Source organism: Pogona vitticeps, chromosome 2 (assembly GCF_051106095.1).
Source record: "Pogona vitticeps strain Pit_001003342236 chromosome 2, PviZW2.1, whole genome shotgun sequence".
In the NCBI taxonomy this organism is placed as follows: domain Eukaryota; kingdom Metazoa; phylum Chordata; class Lepidosauria; order Squamata; family Agamidae; genus Pogona; species Pogona vitticeps.
Genome location: NC_135784.1, coordinates 283,477,495 through 283,494,549, shown reverse-complemented (window position 1 = coordinate 283,494,549; position 17,055 = coordinate 283,477,495). Strand labels below are relative to the sequence as shown.

Genomic DNA, 17,055 nt, shown 5'->3' with positions numbered 1-17,055 from the left:
GAACCGCTTTTCAGGCACGTGAGAGGAATTTCTCATGTGTGGCTACGGAAGGTGCTTCTCTCAAGAGCCCCAGTTTCCACTCTCACTGTTTTCAGGAGTAGCGTGAAGGCACATCTTTGATAGTGCCTAAAGTATTGTGATAATTTAAACTGTGAATTCATATGGTTGTATTGGGTTTTTATGGTCATGTTTGCCTGATTTTAATAATTCTATGGTTAAATTTGGCTTTCCATGTTGTCCTTCATGTACCAACAGCAGCAACAATAAAAGTAAAATAAATCCCCACAGTTTATCTTCTTTGACCAAAAAACGGAGCAAGGAAGAGACTGGGGACCATAAAAGTGACCTGGGAGGGACTGTCAGGTACCTGTGGGCCAGATGATTCCTTTTCCCATTTGAAGGCTTCTCTGACCATCTCAGCTGACAGTTGGGGAGGCTGTACAGGCGTTCTTTGGTTGAAGCTGTCCTAACTTAAAAATTTTGAGACAAGGCACCTTCAAACTTTGCCTGTCGTTTGCTTCCCGTTTTCAGTCATGATTTACCCTCTTCCGTGACGTGAAGTTGACCAACCTATTGCAAATGTTCTAGCTCTTTCTTTCCACTTGTTTTTGGCTGAATATCTGTCAAAGCTTTATGGTAGAGCATGACATTTCTCATGCCAGATTCACAGGCCTGTGTGGAATATAATGATGGGACCAAAATGTCCCCTGCACAGGATTCTGCTTGTTAGCATTCCATTTCTAACTGTCCTTCAGTAGTACATTGACCTTTCAGATGCTGAGGTTGACCTGAATCATCATGGTAGGGAGTTCATGCACGAAAATAAAAATACACCCTCCTATTTTCATTCAAGCAGATTACAGTATAGTCCTCTCTAATAATAGGTTTGTAGTAGGCGGGAAAAATAACTTCGTAACTTATCAGTGGAGGGTAAACTATTCCTATTATAGCTTTTGTAACCTTTCCAACTGCTGTGCATTTTCATAGTCACTTTCCATTTGCAGAGTATTTTAGACAGATGCTTTGCCACTGAAGGGAAGACATAAAATTTGCCTCCACAACAAGTTATAAAGGGATTCTTTTATTTGGTATACTTTTTCTGGCTTCTCTCCACCACCATCTCCAAATCACCAAACAGTTATCCCTGAGTTATCATGGGAGAGGACAAAGACAAACTTGGTCTCATCTCATAGGGATAAGTAATGTTACCCTGACATAAAGAGCTTTTATTTTACAAGAGTGCACAGTGGGATGTTCCAGGGGTTAAAATAAGGACAGGAAAATCTATCACTTTTCCTTTATTTTACATTCAGATTCCTTTTTTCCAAACATTATATGAAGTGGGTCAATTTTGGCAAACCCCTCAAAAACATACTGGAATGAAAATCTCTCCTATTTTCATCACCAGATTGTACCTGCCTCTCATTTAGTTACTGAAGAGGACAAGTGGTGGGAAATGGCAGGTCTGTCCCTGTACTTAATATGGTTAAATACAGGGGAACTTAGGGCTCAGTCAAATGGGAATTTGTGCTGCTGCTTGGTCTGCTTCCAGGATGGTTCGCTTCCCTCTTTTCTTCTGCAGTCATCTGATACTATCACTGGAATACACCAAACCATCCCAACACAGTCCTACCAACACCTTTTTGAGCCCCTGTCAGGGGCTTCAATTTTTTTTTTGGTACAGGTTGGGTTGCTATGCTTTGGTCTGTTTCCACCATGTGTGATCACTTGGAATGGACCCAGCTGTCAAGTTCCTTCCATTGGGATTTGTGATGCTATTAAGTTGCTTAATAAGTGATATCCTGAAGCAGGATAAATTAAACACTTCCTCTGCTCCTTGGTGGAGGGGCAGAGGAAGTAAAAAAAAATCTCTGGTAGAATATTGCTGCATCACTTAATATGGAAAAAGGAATATTTTCTTTGGTTTCTTTTAAAGGATCAGTCAAGAAGCTGCAATTTCTTGACCGGTCCTTTAGACAAATCAAAGTAATTTTTTTAAAAAGTGATTCAGCATCTCGGTTTCTAAGCGTTGTTGTCATTAAAAAAAATCCCAAAACCTTTGATCCTGATTGAGAAAATGCATTTTTCCATGTTCAAATTTTGCAGATCTTTTACGTGTCATCCCATGCATTTTTGTGAATTCTCACAGAAAACAAACTGAAAACAAATTCTTTCCCATTTCTCATTGATATGTCTGATAATTAAACTTTGCATCCAGGCTGTTTCACATGAGAACATGCACGCACGCACGCACGCACGCACACACACACAAACACACACAAACACACACCACTGGGTCTGGATGGATGAATGTACCCATTTCTTTTTTTCCCCCAGATTCTGATATATTTAACCTAAAATTCTTTCTGCCTAGAATAAATATACATTTGTGAATTTTGGAAGTTTCTTATCCATAATGAACTGAAGCAAAATTCACACTGATCTGCTGTTTCAGTTATATTATTTCTTTCTTTAGCCTCTAACGTTACTTGAGAATTTGGAAATCCTCCAGACCAGTTGTTAACAACCTTGGATAACCAGGTATTCTTGGATTGCAGACCCCAGAAACCCTTTTCAGTCACTGGTGGTGAAGGCTTCTTGAAAGTGCAGTCCAAGAACACCTGGGTTACGCAAGGTTGGGAACCACTGCTCCAGACAGTGTCCAAAACAGTTCAAGAGCAATTTGATGGAGCTGTATGCTGCTACCAAAGCATTTATTTATTGCACATATATGAGGATACCTGGATTTTCAGTAAATGAATGGGTGCAATTTAAAAATACTACATATATTACCTTTTCTCCATTTAAGAATGAGGAATATGGGCAAGGATGCAGTGGCGCACGTGTGCTGGATCCTGCTGCTTCCATTAGAATCAGCAGTCCACAGTTCCTCGTGCAACTCCATGCACAAATGCCGTTATTTGATCAAACATTGGCTACAAATGTTCAGAGCCAAATCTCAAAGCTGTGAATTCTGTGGTACCAAACATTTATATTTGTTTCTGTTTGTAGGGAAAACAAGAAAAGAAATAAAACTTGAGCTGAAGGCAGAAACTGTTGTTACAGTAAACAGTTTTATCTGAACTTGGGAGCACTGTGTAAACATAAGTATTATGTTGTAAATACAAGAAGGAAAACTTACATTTTAGAATTCTTAAAATAATATTGAGTGGTAGTCAACTTGCATATTAGCAGTCAGTTGTCTCAGGGAAACTATATAGGCAAGACTTAAGCAAACCTAATTTGGAGCGAGTTCCTCTTGGATGATTTGCTAGTATGGTAGATGTGAGGGGAAATGCCAGTTAACCACTTTTAAAAAGTTACATTTCAAATATACCATCCGGAAATAATGACATAACTTATGATAGTTTGGGGTTTTAAAAAAACTTTAACCTTGAGTTTCGTAGATTTAGAAAATGGAAGGTTTTCAAGAACTGAAGTACATTTCTCATCTCTTGCATTACTCTGTGTTGTGCATGGGTGAGCTTGTTGTTTATGTATCATACACCTGTCTATATGCATGTCTGTCTTTGTGTTTCTCTCCATTTCTGTATGTATGTGTTGTCTGTTCTCAAATATTCCTCTGTTTTTCAATATGGTAGATAAATGGGGCAGGTGAGAAGAAAAAGTGTTGAAAGGTTGTGTTGTCCAGAGACGTAGCCACCATGTGTTGGGTGTGATAGTCTTGTCAAATGCCAAGTAACATCTTCATTAGCAATAGTATAGTTACAAACATTACCATTACTACGTTGGCTGTGACAGTATTATAAAGTGCTTTTTTTAAAAAAAAAATCGTGTTCCTCCTTCTGAAAAAAAAAATATTGCTGAAGAGTTTTTGCATTTCTTTGAGGGAAAATATATAAAAAGTCCAGGTTTTCCCATATTTTTCCATTAGAAAAGTTGCCCACAAAAGCTCTACTATAGAAGAATGTTTTTCATACTTTTTGTGCTTTAATTCTTTTGTTCACACCTTTAAAACAGTTGCTCAAAATCATACCATGGAAAAATTGGTCTTATAGTACTTCCAGTTTTCCTGATTATGTTAAAGGGTTTCATCTGCCAGGAACTGAAGAAAGCTCTTATCCCATAAAAGAAATACATTTTTCCAAAGCCTATCATCTTCAAAGGCATATGAATGTGCTATTATGAATAAACCCTGGACTTGGCATTCTTGTTCCCATGAGAAACAGCAGGATTTAATTAGCATTTTGCTGTGAACAAACTGCAATTACTTGAGACATATTTAGGGATGGAGTGGAGGGGGAGATTTTAAAATGTAGTTTTGCTTTAGCTGTGTAGATTTGAGACAGACCAGCTTTATAAAATTATAGCTTGGTCCTTGTTTATTGTAACCAGCATGCAGATGTAATTTTAGAAATGTTGGCTTCCTCTGACATGACTAAGATCTGTACTTCCTTCAAAAATGGAACATTTTGGGCTCCTCCTGTACATGAGGGAGAGAAGGGGTTCAATATCCAGGCAAGCCAACCAGTCTACTTCAGAGTATCGTAGAAGGCAGACCTTTTTTTCTTGGTTCCAATTAGACAATCAATTCGAGTCTGTGTGTCCTTTTTTCAGGTTACTAGTCTTGGAATCTACAGCTCCATCAGGAGATATTCGTCCACATCATATTGCATCAGTTGTTCCAAATCGGTATCCCCGTTGGTTCACTCTAAGTCACATTGAATCTCAGCAGTGTGAATTAGCATCAACTATGCTAACTGCAGCCAAAGGTAAAATATTCATATTTGATTCATTGAATACATGAGTTGATACTGGTTTCTTTCAGCTATAATGCTAAATTGTGGTTTAATGTTGTATGAATACTCCTTGGATTTTTCAGTTCTCTTTTTCTTCTCCTTCTGAACACTCTTATGAGATCAAAAGTGTCATTAATTAACTGCATGTTGTAGCTGCATCTGAACCTAGTCTAGGTTGGTGGTTATTAAGTGTCATTTAGGGAAATAAACCAAATTTTTAAACTACGCTGGTTGTTGTGAGTTATTTGGGCTCTTTGGCTGTGTTCCGAAGGTTGTTCTTCCTAACGTTTCGCCAGTCTCTGTGGCCGGCATCTTCTTTAAACTATGCTTTCTGTGTGATTTTTAAAGCATGTTTATAAATCTTGCCTTGTTTCCCTAAACTAGCCATCCCTGGGTGTTTTGGGCCTTGACTCTTGTGATCCTTTTACTCATGGCCATGTTAGCAGGGGCTGATGGGAGTTCAAACCATTTGGAAGACCACCACTCATTGGAAGAGGGTGACAACTGAGGTTAGATTAGGTTGTGTTTCCTGTTGGAAATTGTGCTAAACTGTGAAGAAGCAAAAGGTTGTTTTGCAACCATGTAAGTAAATTGAACTCTAGTATTCTACCCGATCCAGACAGCTGCATGTTTAGATTAATGACTGTTCTGACAGTTAGGCTTTTGACATAACTCGTTGAAGAAGTACAGTGGTGCCCCACATAGCAAGGATAATCCATTCCCAAAAAATCGTCGCTATGTGGATTCGTCGCTATGCGGGGCAAAAAAGCCCATAGGAACGCATTAAAACACGTTTAATGCGTTCCTATGGGCTGTAAACTCACCGCTATGCGGAAATCCTCCATGCGGCCGCCATTTTCGCTGCCCGGTAAGTGAGGAAAGGGCGCGAAAATGCTGCGGGCGGCCATTTTAATTACCCGGCGGCCATTTTGGAACCACCGATCAGCAGTTCCCAAAACATCGCTATGCGAAAATTGGTAAGCGAAACGCTTACCGATCATCGCAAAGCGATGTTTTCCCATTAGAAACATCGCTATGCGATCGAAAAAAGGATCGCAAAAAACACATCGCTAAGCGGATTCATTAAACGAATCGCTTGTTATGCGGGGCACCACTGTACAAAGTAATCACTTGCTAGCGATGTGACTGTAACAGAATATCTGCAGGGTTTTTTTTCCATTTCACACGTGTGGAAAGTTTATTTTGGTGCATTAGTAATGTGTGTTTGTAAACAGGGTCCTTCTAAAGAATTCTGTTGTTAATCTTTCTCTTGCTTACATGTGCATTTATGTAATTTTGGCTGGCCCTAATAATGGCAGAACACATAGCTCTTGGCACTAGTGGTGGAATTAACGGGAGGGTTGGTTTCATATTTTAGGTGATGTTCGAAGGCTTGAAACAGTGTTAGAATCTATCCAGAAGAACATTCACTCCTCATCGCACATCTTCAAGCTTGCCCAAGATGCATTTAAAATAGCTACACTTATGGATACTCTGCCAGATATCACTCTTTTGAAAGTCTCTCTGGAGCTGGGTCTTCAGGTATGTTTTTATTTAATCCAGTGCTAAGGTTCCAGTAAGAGACAACATATTTGTGAACCAGTTTCAAACATACTTTTCATGACACAGATAGTTTGAAGACTTAGTTTTCCCGGTCTAAACGAGGTATTGTCATGGTGTTGTTATTATGTTGGTGGGCCACAGCAGATGAATGAGTGCATGGTCTCACAAAGTACTTGTGAAGTTTGACAGGTGCTCATGGAGAAGGATGTCAGAGGTTTATTGTAAAACATCGGTGTAGGAAGAGTGTTGCTTTACATGCCCACGTCCAGAGCTTGTCTTCTGGAATGCCCTATTTTCCACATTTAGTTAGCTTGGGTTCATTAAGGGAAATGTGTGTGTGTGTGTGTGTGTGTTGTGTGTGTTGTTTTTTTAAAGGCATAATCTGAAACTGGAGTGTAACAAATATGGAATGTTGCCACTGCTCTCTATAGTTTTGGCCTTTTGGATGTGTTGCATCTCAACACGTTGGGGTAGGTTGGTACTCATTACGGTTGGCTGGCTTTGTGGGCATTTCAGCTGGCAGTGTTGTGGTCTGACTATTAGAGAAACATTTCATCCATCTTCCCAGCATGCAAATATCTAAACCAGTGGTTCCCAACCTTGGGTCCCCAGATGTTATTGGACTGCAACTTCCAGAAATCCTGGCCAGCATAGCTAGTGGTGAAGGCTTCTGAGACAAGAACATTTGGGGACTCAAGGTTGGGAACTACTATCTAAACAATTCATGCTGGCTAGTTATCATGGCTGCTGTGGCAGTAGTTGTATCATGTAGTACTACTAGTTCAATATCCACATTTTTTACCCAGCAGTTCAATCATAGTGTTTGTTTTTCTCCTGATTTGAATGGTGGAAATTATAAGGGTATTAGCATAGGCTGAAATTATTAAGGTCAAGCTAGAGAAACATCTGGGGAAAGTAATGAGGGGAGTGTAAAGAAGAACTCAAAGCAACGGAACTGAAATAAATTGAAGAGATATAGTTTAAAAGATTAATTCTATATTCCATTGTAATGTTGTTACTTGCCATAAATACTGTTACTGTTACCATAAATACTGAGGAACCTCGTGGCACAGTGGTTAAATCGCTGTACTGCAGCCAAAACTGTGCTCACGACCTGGGATTCAATCCCAGGTAGCCGGCTCAAGGTTGACTCAGCCTTCTATCCTTCCGAGGTTGGCAAAATGAGTACCCAGCTTGCTGGGGGGGGGCAATGTGTAGCCTGCATATTTAACTTGTAAACCGCCCAGAGAGTGCTTGAAGCACTATGGGGCGGTATATAAGCAGCACACTTTACTTGTTACTTGTTTGGGACATATTGGTATGCGTATAAATGTTTCTAACCATTTCTTTAAAATCCTGATTAAAAGTTTTAGAAACTATAAGTTCTTGGCTACAGTGGTGCCTCGCTTAGCGAGGTTAATCCGTTCCGGATTAACCCTCGCTCAGCGAATCCATCGTTAAGTGAAACAAAAAAGTCCATAGGAACGTATTAAAACTGATTTAATACGTTCCTATGGACTTAAAACTCACCGTTCTGTGAGTTTTCTCCATTGCGGTGGCCATTTTGGATGCCTTGTTAGCGAGGCAAAACAGCGGTCGCCATTTTGTTTTAGCGGCGGCCATTTTGGAACCGCCGATCAGCTGTTCGCTATGCTTTGATCGCGTCCGCGCGATCATTGCATAGCGAAAAAAGCCCATAGGGGCCATCGCTGAGCGAACGCTCCAGCGATGGCCCGGGACCCATCGTTGTGCGGATTCATCGCATAGCGAAGCGTTCGCTATGCGAGGCACCACTGTACTTGAAGTGCTTTAGGTAAAGGTAAAGATTCCCCTTGACATTTAGTCAGTCGTGTCCGACTCTAGGGGGCAGTGCTCATCCCCGTTCCCAAGCCATAGAGCCAGCGTTTTGTCCGAAGACAATCTTGTGTGGTCACGCGACCAGCGCAACTTAGGCACAGAATGCTGTTACCTTCCCACCGAGGTGGTACCTATTTATCTACTTGCATTTTTATGTGCTTTCGAACTGCTAGGTTGGCAGGAGCTGGGACAAGCGACGGGAGCTCACTCCGTCACGTCGATTCAATCTTACGACTGCTGGTCTTCTGACCCTGCAGCACAGAGGCTTCGGCTGTTTAGCCCGCAGCGCCACTACGTCCCTTGAAGTGCTTTAGGTTACATTAAATACTTTAGGTAACAATAAATGCTCCTTTTTCTTTATAGGTGATGCGCATGACTTTATCAACACTGAATTGGCGGCGACGGGAAATGGTGAGGTGGTTGGTAACATGTGCAACAGAAGTAGGTAAGTGTGTCGCTTGGTCTCAGAAAAACATTTTAATAACTGGCTGTGGACAATAACCTATCACTTTAGGTGTAACATTTCACATAATATTTACTAGATCTCTTACCATGTTGCTTTCCCAGACACAAGTGGAACACATCCATATTAAATACTTGTGTTGCTATTTTGAATTTCAGTTTTAGGAAATGGGCAGCGTCTATTGTGAAGGAGCCCATGCTCCATGTAGGTGATTCATTTCAGTCCCATGAGTGCAGCAATACAGAGAATGTAACTTTGACATAGCAAGTACAAATTGCACATTGCAATAATCTGTAAATGTTCAACAGATTAAAACATTTCTTTAGTCGAAAACATCCCCCTTCTCCAACTTGATACCCTCTGTATATGTTCGCCCACAATGTCTGTCACCACTGGCCATCATTATCGTAACAATGAAAGTTCTAGTTCAACCCTCTGGAATATATATATATATATATTTATTTATTTATTACATTTATAGCCCGCCCATCTAGTCATGCAGACTACTCTGGGTGGGTAACAACATATTCTGAGTTGCGAAAAGCTACCTTCCACAGATTATCACAAGGAACTGGGGGTATCTGCCATTGTAGAAGAACTCAGTAAATATCTGCAGTGTTATCTTTATTGACAGTTTAGGTATGTCTTCTGCTAGGTCAGTCAGAATAGCTCTGTTATGAGAAACTATGTGTTCCCTTACATGCTGGTTGAATCATGTATACCTTTTTGTAATAAAAATGCAGTCTTTGCATAGTTTCTGCAAGGACCTTTTTGTATGTCTCCTAAACCACCCTAAATTGATTATTCATTAGGATCTTGGTCCATAATATCAAGACGTTATTACTTCAAGTTGCTTTTGTTTGTAGCTTTCAAATTTGCTCACTATCATAACTATGAAGTATAGTCTGTTGTTAATTTTTTGGAGGGCAGTGTTTGAAAATAATGTTCTTTATATTTTGTTTCTTTTTTTCTTCTGTTAAGATGAATGCTATTGTTAGAACAGATCTTATAGATCAGTTTGCCCTACAAAAACTGTATTTGTGTTTTCATTAATATTTAATAGGAGCATTGTTCCATACGTTTTCATCAACTAACTGTCACCAACACATTCTCACCCTCTTTTTCAAAACACTTCCCTTGCTAATTTAAACCAAATTGTATTCTAGATATTAGAGGGCAAGTATGTTGTTCTGCTCAGTTGATTATTGGCAAGGAGATTTATTCAGCAGTATATTTGCATATATATGTATAGCTTCCATAAGGAAGCTGTAATGTCATGCAAAAATCACCTCGGAGACTCAAGCAAGGTTTTAAATGGGGGATATGTTTGTTTATGTAAATGAATACCAGGCATTGAGTGGCTGGCCTTAGTAACTCATTCAGGGTAAAGGGGCATATGTATATGCATGCATGCATTGTACAGCAGGGCTCAACTGAGCAAAAGAAGGACCTCTGGGTGTGGTTAGATGAGTGCACAGATGTGTGCAGATTACTTTAAGCAATAATAAGACACTCAAGATGCCTCTAAGCATCAATTTATGGAGTCGATCAGTCATTGTTCACCCTCGCATGAGCAACAAAAGGGTACTAAAGAAACCAGCATATTTCCAATAGGAAAGCTGGTAGTGACTATAGATGAGTATGTTTCCTTAAGGATAGAAATGGGGTTATATCCAATGCAGTGTAGATGTCTTTTCTGAAAGGATGTTAGCTCTTGAAAAGCACTGTGTTTGCTTTAGTGGTTTGTTTGGGATGGGCAATCTCCCTTGTTTGAGCCACTCAAATTTGTGGAGCAGGGTAGTTCACGTAAACATCACCGGATGTTTTGTGCTGATATGCAAGCATATGGCCAAAATTCTTGAGCATAATTGATAATGGTGTAGGGCAAATACACATACCACAGTGGCAGATCATCAGTAAATGGAAACAGCAGTATGATTCCTCACTGTGCATAAATTGGGTGGATTTGCACATGACTTGGAATCCACGTGGGGAATCTTTAATTAGTGGCTGCCCTAATGAAAGAGTCCCCACTCAGTTTCTGGGTTACATACTAAGCAACCTAACTTGTACACAATGAGGAATTGCAGTTAAGACTCGAATTAAGGACATCCTACTAATGTGATTATGTCATTTCCCCTCTGCCAGTATAAAATATGCAAGAGATTTTTGCAGATTTTACTTTTTATTCTTTTATGAAGAATGTAAGTCCCCTTGAGCACTACTTAGTAGTGGGAAAACGAGTGTACATATAATAAATGTATTTTTAAAAAATACCACCCCCCCTTAGCTAATCCTGATTTTCCTTTTTTCTTTTTCTTAGTTTATAATTTTATGGTTGAAAGTTTTCTTCTTTGTAAATTCGTTTTTAGTCATTGTTGTACCCCTGTTGTGAGCCGCCTAGAGTGGTCTATTGACTAGATAGGCGGGATATAAATAAAATAAATAATAATAATAATAATAATAATAATGTTGGCAGTTATTGCAAGGTTCCCCCCCCCACATCATTCATGATACCCATGAGAAGCTTGCAGAAAACTTCAATTGAGGTGTGAACTGAAAAAGTGGCTTCAAGTTAAATCCCCTTGAGGCTGTTTGGTGGGCAGGGAAAAGTGGACTACCTTGCTAAATTCAGTCTGTCACAAATAACTTTGGTTACACTCCATAGAGGTAGGGAATAAGCCTGAGATCCTTGACTGTAACCTTTAATTGAAACATGCCACAGATTGTGCATCTGAAACACTCTACCCTTGATGAGACTGGGCCTAACTGATATTTCAAAGATATTCCAACATTCTTTCAGAAGGTCTAGGTTGTTGTTTGCAATGGAAAGGCAACAACATGGGGGGCAACAGCAGGATGAGTCTGCCACAGAATGATTGGCCTCCCCATTACTTTCTCGAAATTTCATCCTTTCCAGAAGACATTGCTGTGCTTGCCCCACCATGGATCCATTTATTTGAAGCAGGGATGTGTGCATTGCTCTTCTTCAAGGCAACCCAAATTGTTTGACCTGCATGACTAACATAACTATCAGTAGCAGAGGTCTAGGGGCCAATTCTGCCTTTCCTCAGTTCACAGCAAACTACTGCCATACTGCGACCTACACATTGCTCCAGGCAGGAATCATTTATTTCATTGTGACAGTGGCTGTTCGTGCTGCCAGAGTCTTGTGGGATATGCTGTGTTTTAGCCACTTAAAGGCTATTTCATCATTCTAGACTCTTTTTTGTTCCTCAAATAACCTTTTCTTTAAAAGAGAGATTGACCAAAAATGGTTATTTTAAGCCTTTTAAAAGCTGGGGGGTGGGATGCTGATATATCAGTTAATTTATGAGTTGTGTCTCCACATACTTTTAAGAGTGTGACTGACCATTTTCACATCAGTTTTCTTTTTATTGGGGGTAATCTGGGTGGGATACAGGCTACACGTTATCTGCCCCATTATATAACAGTAACTTTGTGCTGATGTCAGTTCTGAAGTATGGAAATCCCTTCCATGGTTTTCTAGTTATATTTAGAAGTGGTCTACCATTCTCGTCTTCTGGGGATGCTCTGGTGCTGTGCAACAGGCCCAAGGCCACACAGGCTGGCTCTTCCCCCAGAAGGCACAGTGGGGAATCAAGTGTTCAGCCTTTCACCTTTGTATTGGCTTGTTTAATTTTCATGGATCCTACTCTTACACATTCTGGAGAACAGTGTGTCACGGCTTGAGGCAATCATTTAGAAAAACTAGAAATTCTGTTAACTCAAAATCTTAACAGGTGTTGTCAGCACACTTTCAAATGTATCTTTATGAACATAGGGACTAGCCCCTTATTTATTTATTTTAAGCAGCTGAGTTATCTGGACAGTGAATTAACCACTTTCGTTGCCACACATGTGGAATGTGTGGGCACTGATGAGGATTTTTGCAAACTGTTATGTTCAGTTGCCTTCAGGACTGAGTTCTTTCTCTAGATCCAGAGAACAAACTGACAATGTTTGCTTACGAACATTTTTATGTGCCTCACAGGTGTTTATGCACTGGATAGCATCATGCACAGCTGGTTTACACTTTTCACTCCAACGGAAGCCACTAGTATTGTTGCCACCACGGTGATGTCCAACAGCACTATCGTCCGCTTGCACCTGGACTGCCATCAGCAGGAGAAGCTGGCCAGCAGTGCTAGGACGCTTGCTCTACAGTGTGCCATGAAGGATCCTCAAAACTGTGCCCTCTCTGCACTTACCTTATGTGAAAAGGATCATATAGCTTTTGAGACTGCTTACCAAATTGTTCTCGATGCTGCTGCAACCGGCATGAGTTACACGCAGCTTTTCACGATAGCACGATACATGGAACATCGTGGTTACCCTATGCGGGCCTACAAACTGGCAACCTTGGCCATGACACATCTCAACCTGAGTTACAATCAGGACACGCACCCTGCCATTAATGATGTTTTATGGGCATGCGCACTTAGTCACTCCCTTGGCAAAAATGAACTAGCGGCTATAATACCTCTGGTGGTCAAAAGTGTCAAATGTGCAACAGTACTGTCGGACATCTTACGCAGATGTACTTTGACCACTCCTGGAATGGTGGGACTGCATGGAAGGAGGAACTCGGGGAAGCTCATGTCATTGGACAAAGCCCCGCTAAGGCAACTGCTGGATGCCACAATTGGAGCATATATTAATACCACGCACTCGCGACTCACGCACATCAGTCCAAGACATTACAGCGAGTTTATAGAGTTTCTGAGTAAGGCCCGGGAGACTTTCTTAATGGCTCACGATGGACACATTCAGTTTACACAGTTCATTGACAACCTAAAACAAATCTACAAAGGCAAAAAGAAACTGATGATGTTGGTTCGCGAACGGTTTGGTTGACACAAATATGTGTGAATGGGGTGGGGGTGGGGAGGAAGAGTGGGAGGGTGATATGTTTTTACTTGAGCCTGCCTTTCTATCCTTTTTAACTTAAACAGAGCCACGCCGGTATTATATGTGTATAGTTATATACTGAGTTTGCAAGACTAAAATGTCACGTTGTGAAAGTTTGTGTGTGCGGGGTTTTTTTCTCTTCCCTTTCCTTTTCTGTTATGTATGAGAGATTGAGAGGCTTTAAAAAAATGATTGGTTTACACTGAGTATATGTTGTCAGGTGGCAAAAGTCCACACAGCTCTCCTCTTCTTTCTGTATATGTTCACAGCCTCAAGAAAAAAAAAATGAAAAGAAAAAAAGAGAAATATATTGCAATGGCTTTAAAAAAAAAACCAAACAAAAACACCTCCATCCTCTGATTAAGTACCTCGAATGGCTCCAGCTTTACTCTTTTGTAACTCATCCCGACATTTCAGCTTATTTAAATGAACCAACCACACCAAGAAGAAATAGTTTCAAAGGCTGACCCATGTGGCTTTGCAGTGCTTGTTCATCCAGAAGCATGGCACACGATGCTTGTGCATGTGGAAACTTAGCGACTGTCAACATACATTCTCAGGGATTTATCTGAAAAAAAAAATAACGAATGAGAGCATTTATTGTACTGTATATATATATTATAGTCTATGTCGGAATATTGAGAAAAATATAACATTAGCTAATTTATAAAAAAAAATCTATAATGCGAAATACTTGAAGCTGCAGTAGCTTGGTTTGAAACAAACAAACGAAAAGAAAACATACTGAAAAGACGCAAGTGCTCCTAGCTTCAGGGCTGGCTCAGGTGATGAACTTAATATGCTGGGCATCTATGCAGAGCCACCTTTTGGATTGCGTTATTGGATGGACATATGGGGAAAATTATACATATATATATATATTTATACGGATGAGTGTATGCATATATATATATGTATACACACTCATGCGCTTGAAACAGGCACTCTAGTAAAGAGGGGACAACACAGCCAGAGCAGCAAGCCTTAGCATTAAGAATACAGTATGCCAGATTTGGGGTTTGTGCCTCCTAGCCTAGAAAACTTAAAATATCCTCTCTCTTTTTTTTCCCCACACACACACTCACAGGGTGGCTACAGATAATAATGTACCACATTGTCACCACTTGTAACTGTGTTGGGATGCATTCAAACTATATTGCATCCTGATCGCCTGTCGCTCCCGGCCATTTGAGGAGGTGAATTTTTTTCCCTTGCTTTATTTTGTTTTGTTGTAACCACTGGTCTAGCAGCAACCAAATTGCAGAAACAGCAATTTGGTAGAAAACACCTTGCCGTGCGGCCAGTCACTGCAAGCAACCTGTTTGCTCTGCTGTTCATGTGCATTGCACTTAGCTCACAAGTGGTGACCATGGGGTAGTTGCTGTTCTGTCTGTACCTGCAATGTTTTCCAAAACAATTGACATAAATGCATTATGCCTTTGCAGTGAGCTAATAATAAGCTAACCTCTGTGCACAAATAACATATATATATATATTATATATATAAATATATTCTGCATAGGTATTTGACTTTGTGCAGGACAGAAAGTTGTGTAGGTATGACTGTTCTACTTCTCAGTTTGTTTGTTTTTAAAATATTTTTATTTCCTTTAGAATGACTTCAAAAGAAAGCAGCCTTCTATCTTGCCTTGTCTTAATGCTTTAAAATAACCAAACTGGAGATCTAACTACCAAACTGTTCATTATTATTATTGTTGTTATAATTATTATTACCAACTTTGGTTACAGTGTAGTGTCTTTTACTTTAGCTGATGGTTCTGTACCCTTGTGCTTTTTAAAGCTTTTTTTTTAACATTTTGGTGCAAAAGTCGTCCTGTGTCTCTTGTTCCTTTTGTTAGAAAACATGCTAGAGGTATGTTTGTAGACTTCTTTTTATTTGTTTAGAGGAAAAAAAACTTGTTCCATGCTCTCCATTTTATTTATTATACTAGGGAAAAAGGTTGTACTTCATCACTCATGTAAACATGCTCATGAAGTTGAAAGTAATTAAGATTTGATACACTGATATCAATTTATTTATGTAACTAAATCACTGTTTTATAAACTTGTTAATGATCAACAATTTTTTTTGTTTCAATTAAAATTAGTTTTTTGAAAGTTGATTTTGAACTCCTTTATGATATCTGTCACCTGAATGGGCAGTAAAAATGCTTCTTCAAACTGAAACATTCTTAATGACTGTAATGAAACATTTCAGTGTTGAATAATCTTGGTTTACCCAAGAACTGTTGAACTGGGGCAACTGGACTGAAAATCCCTTGCACTAGCAGTAGCACAAGTGGCACTACAGAGAAATGACAGACTTCACAATTGTTCTTGCTGTCAGTATGAATCTCACAGTCTCTTAATCTCAGAGAGCAACTGAGGGTGGGGTGGGGGAACACTATTCTCATGTCACAAAAGTACTTCTATATGTGAAATGTCTTTGTCCAAAAAGACTCACTGGAAATTTTGCTGGGTATCGTGGAAGCTTAGTGGTCTTTTTTTCCCTGACATAAATGAAAAGCTACACAGGATTATTATAATTCTTGCACAAAATTGAATCTTTACTGCACAAGACTCATCTGGAAAGGCCAAAGAAACACCAAGATGCAGGATTGTTTTAATTCTTATGCCAAATGGCATTGTTGTATTTCAGAGTTTACCAATAAAAGAAAGTGGAAGAAACACTATGCTCCACAAGAGTGGTATAATTCCTCTGTAGAATGGCACCACTCCTGCGCAGGATTAATTAGAAATGGCATTAGAACTCGGTAGTTTCCTGTGCAAGCAAAAAATGGGTGGGTGGGGGGGAAAGAACAGGTCTCCTTTTTTCAGGAAGCCAGGAAGACTTTTTGATGGCAGGGGAAAAATTCGTGCGAGGTCTCAGCATGGCAACACTCAGAAAATCATCAAGAACAGAGTACTTGCCAAATCCCTAGCATGGGTAATAAAAATCATGGTCTAATTTTACATCCATATCTCCTAATGCAACAGCACTTGCGTTAGTGCAGTGTTACCACGGGATTCACTTAAAGCTGTGGCTGGATCAAGATCCAAGATTGAAAATGTCCCAGGATGTTCTAGAAATGATAAAGAGTAATGTTAGGATGGTTCAGTTTCTAGCCGAGTGTACAATCCTCACATTGAGGCACCACAGTTGACCATTTCCAGAGTTCTAGTGTGTAGCCATTATTAGGTCAACCAGACCTTAACATGAGGACAACCCTGTTCTTGAATTCTCCTTGGATGCATAAGTTGTCCATCATGAGTATCAACTCACCCAAACATATGCTGTTCCATGTGGTTATGTTTGTTTTTATTGGCTGCCTAGTTAAAAATTACATTTCAAGTACTGTATAAGAATCATGTCCCTCCAAGTCAGAGCTTGCTGGGATATGGCACATCGGCTACCTGCAGTCCCTCATCATTTTTTAGGTCCATGGAATTCCCAAGGCTTCCCTTGAAAAAGGAATTGTT

General features: G+C 39.9%; 1 protein-coding gene across 1 annotated transcript in view; it reads left to right on the top strand.

The window, feature by feature from the left end:
• The window catches only part of ZSWIM6 (zinc finger SWIM-type containing 6), a 126,693-nt gene extending 110,995 nt beyond the window's left edge, over window positions 1–15,698 (top strand). Inside the window, exons 11-14 of the mRNA XM_072992716.2 lie at window positions 4,579–4,733; window positions 6,139–6,302; window positions 8,544–8,625; window positions 12,659–15,698. Coding sequence (XP_072848817.2) covers window positions 4,579–4,733; window positions 6,139–6,302; window positions 8,544–8,625; window positions 12,659–13,521 — 1,264 coding nt within the window. The 3' untranslated portion in view covers window positions 13,522–15,698. The remainder of the gene's footprint in view (window positions 1–4,578; window positions 4,734–6,138; window positions 6,303–8,543; window positions 8,626–12,658) is intronic.
• The last annotated feature ends 1,357 nt before the right edge of the window (window positions 15,699–17,055 follow it).